Here is a 6,610-nt window from a genome sequence, read left to right as displayed (position 1 = left end):
TATAAAAATAGACGATGTAAGAGCTAACTAGAAATACACTTAAGCTATTGGCCAAACACGATTGCAAATTATACGGTTTCTGTGTGTTTATTGAGGGACCGGGGCAGGGCAGAACCCTCCGACTATATGAAGACATCAGTAAAATGATTGGTGCATACAGTGGACTATTGTTTGGGTGTGGGAAGGAATGAGGTCGCAAATGATCCCACCTACAGGACCTGTCCGACTCAGACATGAGCTGCCATGCATGGCAGAAGGCAGAGTAGTGGCTAAGGAGTTCCAGGGACCAGGAAAGCTGTAGCTCTGAATTTGCTCCAGATGCCAGGGGCTCTGAGCCAAATCACCGGCATGAAAAGGAAAAAAAAAAATAAACAAAAAACTCAGGTTTACAGTGGTGCCTGGGGTACTGGTGGCACAGGGAGGGGGGCAGCAGAGGCGAGCGAGGGGCAAACAGCTCGTATTTAATGGGTAGGCGTGGTGACAGCACCTTAGAAGCCAAGACTGTGAAGGACTTTTCTCCATAGCACCACAGACGTCTTTGTCTTTCCTAGAAGGCCCCCCCCCGGGGGGGGGGTGTCAAGATGGCAACAGCGCCCCTAGCGAGGGCTGGCTGAGAGTCATCCGGCACGTGACACGTCATCAGTGAGAGCGGAAGTGTGACAGGGTGGGCTGCGACGACCCACCGACAGTCAGACCCTGAGGGGCCGCTAGGACACAGGCGGCCATTGGGATCAGGGCGGAGGCCCAGAGCCCAGCAGGCCAGCAGGGAGCAGCCAGGTAGAGCCGAGCCAGCCCCTGAGGGCACACCTCGAGGCCACCATGCCCCGGACCAGGCAGAGCAGCCGCCAAGGGTCGTCTGGTCAGGGGTCGTCTGGTCAGGGGTCCGCTCGACGTCAAGGGTCGACTCGCCGTGCACGCTCCTCCAGAGCCGGGCTGACACTGTCTGTGAGTCTGGTGGAACACCTTCTTCGGGAGGCCGGCCATGCCTCGCAACTGAGAGAAACAGCGCCCATCTTGCTGACCGCCGTCCTGGAGTTCATGGTCCGCAGAGTGCTGGAGCTGGCAATCAACGAGGCCCAACGCCGAGGTGCCGAGATGTTCATCACCCCAGAGCTGCTGGACTTCACTGTCTACAACAACACGCCCCTCAGCGAACTGTTCCAGTTCACCACCATCTCTCATGTGCCTCTGCCGGAACCTGGTCGTCGTCGTAGCAGTCGTCGACGTCAGTGATGGCTCCTACCTGCTCCTGGCTCGCTGGCTGGCTCTGGGTTTCTGATGGACTTTCCGCCCCGTTTATCCATCGGGCATCAGTTCATCCTGCCCAACATTTCCCATGGCCAGCCCTGTTTGGCTGACAAGCCTCGCCCCTCTGTTGTGTTCTCATTAAAGCTTTTGTTAGAGCATCGCATACATTTGCTTCCCTGAAGTTTCCTTTGGGCTTGGGATAGGGGTGGAGCTGGGTGTGAGGGTGGCAGTGGGGACAGAAGGTGAGGTGGGCCTAGCTGAAGGAGCACAGGGGTTGAGAGTGATGGCTGGGGTTGCCAGGGACCCACAGCCTGGTTTCCCTAGTTTTTCTTTGGGCATGAGGCAGGAGTGGAAGGTGGGGGAGGAGGGTAAACTCGGCCTAGTCGCAGGACACAGTGGTGTTTGGGGTGCAGGTGCGGAAGGCAGGCAGGGATCGTGGGGGAGCTGCTGCTCCGGAGGGAGACAAGGAGAACCTGGGTATGGAGGGGTACACAAATTGGCCCTGAACCAGTGTGGACCAGCCTGAATAACTGCATCAGAAAGATGGCCTCCTCATAGGAAACCACAGGGCAGAGGAGCCCACGTCCAAAGGGGGACTTTCGATTCAGGATGCAGACGTGGACAAGAACTCTGGCACGTGGCAACTAGGTTCGTGGAGGAATTTTTTTTTTTTTTGGTTTTTTTCGGGGCAGGGTTTCTCTGTAGCTTTGGTGTCTGGCACTGGGTTTTTGATCCTACTGCACATACTGGCTTTGTGGGAGCCTAGGCAGTTTGGATGCTCACCTTCCTAGACCTGGATGGAGGTGTGTGGTCCTTGGACTTCCCAACAGGGCAGGGAACCCTGATTGCTCTTCGGGCTGACGAGGGAGGGGGGCTTGATTGGGGGAGGGGGAGGGAAATGGGAGGCGGTGGCAGGGAGGAGGCAGAAATCTTTATTAAATAAATAAATAAATAACAAATGTATGTGTCAGTTGAAAAATATTCAAAATAATAGAATAGTTAAAACAGACATAGGAAACAGGAGTATGAGGAAATACGGCAATCATTGTTTTGAGACGGGTTTTCTTTTTTATAGTAAGGTTGCGAAGAATATGAATAAAGGACATTATTACAGATAAATTATGAGACAACTCACAAGGATTAAAAACAGGTTTTTGTGGCTCCATAAAACAGCACGGGGTAAAAAGGATAACTCTTTAATTTTCAGAGTTAGATGCATTGTGTGTACATGTCCACAGCCAAGCTGGATAATAGAATAATAGAATAGTAATAATAGAATCACTATGAAATTATTTCTGGAAACATGGTGTTGAAGGTCCTTTTATCTATATGTTGCTTTCATTGTTAATGAATCAAGGAACTGGCTTGGCCTGATTGGGGCAATACTTAGTTAGGCGGAGAAAACAGAACTGAATGCTGGGAGAAAGGAGGCAGAGTCAGGGAGAAGCCATGGATCCTCTGCCTGAGATGGACAGTGGATAGAAATTTGCCGGTAAGCCACTGCCTTGTTGCAATATACGGATTAATAGAAATAGGTTAAATCAAGATGTGACAGTTAGCCAATAACAGGCTAGAAATAATGGGTCAAGCAGTAACTTAATTAAAACAATTTCTGTGTGGTTATTTCGGGGCTAAGCTAGCTGGGCACCCGGAACAAACAAGCAGCTCCCTCCTTGCAAAAGAAACACCCATTTAAAACATTGAAACTGCAAATGTTTATGCAGATTCATAAAATGTTTTTGACCAAAGGTAATGGCAGATATCTTTCAGGTAGTGTTGAATACAGCTCGAAATGAGTCTGGATGTCTTTGTGAAATGTCATAGTCCCACTGCAAGCTCAATCCCAGCACCTTAAGATCTAGCTCTGCCGTTGGAATCGTGTTAACAGGTTAGGGCATCTGAAAACAAAAACATGAGTTGTGCTCAGGAAGTCTGAGTGAGCAGGTTGGGCTGGTTTTCCTGTAAAGGCCCAATTGCAACAGAGTTGTCTCTGTGATCTCATCAATGAATAAAAACACGTACAGGAAAATGGAGCCCACTGTCATTTATTTCTTCCTGAAATATGTAAGGTAACATTCATTTTGGGTAATTTACAGAGAACCAAAGAAGCCAATCGTAATATCAAATGCCATTTGCTTCCAAAATATAGAACATTCCACCCAAATAGGAAAGAATATACCTTCTTCTCTGCAGCTCATGGAACCTTCTCGAAAATTTACCACATACTCGGTAACAAAGGAAACCTCCACAGATACAAAAAAATATCAGTGTCCACCTGTGTCTTATATGTCACCACAGATTAAAGTTAGAAGGCAACAACAATGCTACCCACAGAAAGCCGACAAACTCATGGAAACTGAACAGTCAACTACTGAACCACACCTGGGTTAAGGAAGAAATTAAGAGAGAAATTAAAATCTTCCTTGAATTTAATGAAAATAAAGAGACAACATACTCAAACCTATGGGACACGATGAAAGCAGTGCTAAGAGGAAAGTTCATAGCACTAAGTGCCCACTTAAGAAAATGGAGAATGCATATATTGGGGAATTAACAACACACCTGAAATCTCTAGAAAAAAAAGAAGCAGACACGCCCAGGAGAAGTAGAAGACTGGAAATAATAAAACTGAGGGCGGAAATCAACAAAATAGAAACACAGAAAACAGTCCAAAGAATCAATGAAACAAAAAGTTGGTTCTTGGAGAAAATCAACAAGATCGACAAACCCCTATCCAAACTAATTAAACGACAGAGAGAGAACACGCAAACAAATAAGATCAGAAATGAAAAGGGGGACATAACCACAAACACAGGAAATTCAGAGAATCATTAGATCTTACTACAAAAGCCTATATGCCACAAAACTGGAAAATACAAAAGAAATGGACATTTTTTTAAATAAGTACCATATACCAAAGCTAAACCAAGACCAGCTGAATGATCTAAAGAGACCTGTTAGTCGTGAAGAATTAGAAACGGTTATCAAAAATCTCCCTTCAAAAAAAGCCCAGGACCAGATGGTTTCAATGCAGAATTCTACCAGAACTTCCAAGAAGAACTAATACCTATACTCCTTAATGTATTTCACAATATAGAAACAGAAGAGTCATTGCCAAATTCATTTTATGAAGCTACAGTTACTCTGAAATCAAAACCACACAAAGACTCAACCAAGAAAGAGAATTACAGGCCTATCTCACTCATGAATATCAACACAAAAATTCTCAATAAAATACTGGCAAACCGAATCCAAGAACACATTAGAAAAATTATCCATTATGATCAAGTAGGCTTCATCCCAGAGATGCAGGGCTGGTTCAACATACGAAAATCTATCAATGTAATCCACCATATAAATAAACTGAAAGAAAAAGACCATATGATCATTTCATTAGATGCTGAAAAAGCATTCGATAAAATTCAACACCCCTTTATGATAAAGGTCTTGGAGAGATAAGGGATACAAGGGTCATACCTAAATATAATAAAAGCTATTTACAACAAGCCGACAGCTAACATTAAATTAAACGGAGAAAAACTCAAAGCCATCCCACTAAAATCAGGAAGACGACAAGGATGTCCACTCTCTCCATACCTCTTCAATATAGTGCTTGAAGTTCTAGCAATAGCAATAAGACAACATAAGGGGATCAAGGGGATTCGTATTGGAAAGGAGGAAGTTAAGCTTTCGTTATTTGCAGGTGATATAATAGTATACATAAGCGACCACAAAAACTCTACCAAAGAACTCCTACAGCTGATAAACACCTTTAGTAATGTGGCAGGATACAAGATCAACTCCAAAAAAATCAGTTGCCCTCCTATACACTAAGGATAAGGAAGCAGAGGGGGAAATCAGAGAAGTATCACCTTTCACAAAAGCCATAAACAGCATAAAATATCTTGGGGTAACTCTGACCAAGGAAGTGAAAGATCTATTTGAAAAGAACTTTAAGCCTTTGAAGAAAGAAATTGAAGAGGACACCAGAAAATGGAAGGACTTCCCTTGCTCCTGGATTGGGAGGATCAACTTAGTAAAAATGGCAATTCTACCAAAAGCAATCTATAGATTCAATGCAATCCCCATCAAAATCCCATCAAAATTCTTCACAGATCTGGAGAAGACAATAATCAACTTTATATGGAAAAACAAAAAACCCAGGATAGCCAAAACAATCTTATACAATAAAGGATTGTCTGGAGGCATTACCATCCCTGACTTCAAACTCTATTACAGAGCTACAGTATTGAAAACAGCTTGGTATTGGCATAAAAACAGAGATGTCGACCAATGGAATTGAATAGAAGACCCTGACTTTAACCCACAAACCTATGAACACCTGATTTTCGATAAAGGAGCTAAAAGTATACAATGGAAAAAAGAGAGCATCTTCAACAAATTGTGTTGGCAAAACTGGATGTCAATCTGTAGAAGAATGAAAATAGATCCATATCTATCACCATGCACAAAACTCAAGTCCAAATGGATTAAAGACCTCAATATCAGTTAGAACACACTGAACCTGATAGAAGAGAAAGTGGGAAGCACTCTACAACACGTGAGCACTGGAGACCACTTCCTACGAATAACCCCAGCAGCACAGACATTAAGGGCAACATTGAATAAATGGGACCTCCTGAGACTGAGAAGCTTCTGTAAAGCAAAGGACACTGTCACCAAGACAAAAAGGCAACCCACTGACTGGGAGAAGATCTTCACCAACCCCGCAACTGACAAAGGTCTGATCTCAAAAATATATAAAGACCTCAAGAAACTAGACCATAAAAGGCTAATCAGCCCAATTATAAAATGGGACACTGAGCTGAACAGAGAATTCTCAACAGAAGAAAGTCAAATGGCCAAAAGACACTTAAAGTCATGCTCAACTTCCTTAGCGATCAGGGAAATGTAAATCAAGACAACTTTAAGATACCATCTTACACCTGTCAGAATGGCTAAAATAAAAAACACCAATGATAGCCTTTGCTGGAGAGGTTGTGGAGAAAGGGTACACTCATCCATTGCTGGTGGGAATACAAACTTGTGCAACCGCTCTGGAAAGCAGTGTGGCAGTTTCTCAGGAAATTCGGGATCAACCTACCCCTGGATCCAGCAATACCACTCTTGGGAATATACCCAAGAGAGGCCCTATCATACAACAAAAGTATATGCTCAACTATGTTCATGGCAGCATTGTTTGTAATAGCCAGAACCTGGAAACAACCTAGATGCCCTTCAACGGAAGAATGGATGAAGAAAGTATGGAATATATACATATTAGAGTATTACTCAGCAGTAAAAAACAAGGACTTCTTGAATTTTGCATACAAATGGATGGAAATAGAAAACACTATCCTGA

At 44.0% G+C, this 6,610-nt stretch overlaps 1 protein-coding gene across 1 annotated transcript; it reads left to right on the top strand.

The window, feature by feature from the left end:
* Positions 1-819: 819 nt before the first annotated feature.
* On the top strand, positions 820-1,233 carry LOC121436950 (histone H2A-Bbd type 2/3-like). The gene has a single exon (XM_041636864.1). The coding sequence runs from the start codon at positions 820-822 to the stop codon at positions 1,231-1,233; it is 414 nt and encodes a 137-aa protein (XP_041492798.1).
* Positions 1,234-6,610: the final 5,377 nt, after the last annotated feature.

The sequence above is a fragment of the Microtus oregoni genome, unplaced genomic scaffold, assembly GCF_018167655.1.
Source record: "Microtus oregoni isolate MIOR12 unplaced genomic scaffold, Mior012 000050F_010, whole genome shotgun sequence".
NCBI classification, from domain to species: Eukaryota; Metazoa; Chordata; class Mammalia; order Rodentia; family Cricetidae; genus Microtus; species Microtus oregoni.
Note: the sequence above shows the minus strand (reverse complement) of the source record. Positions and strands in the feature narration are given on the sequence as shown.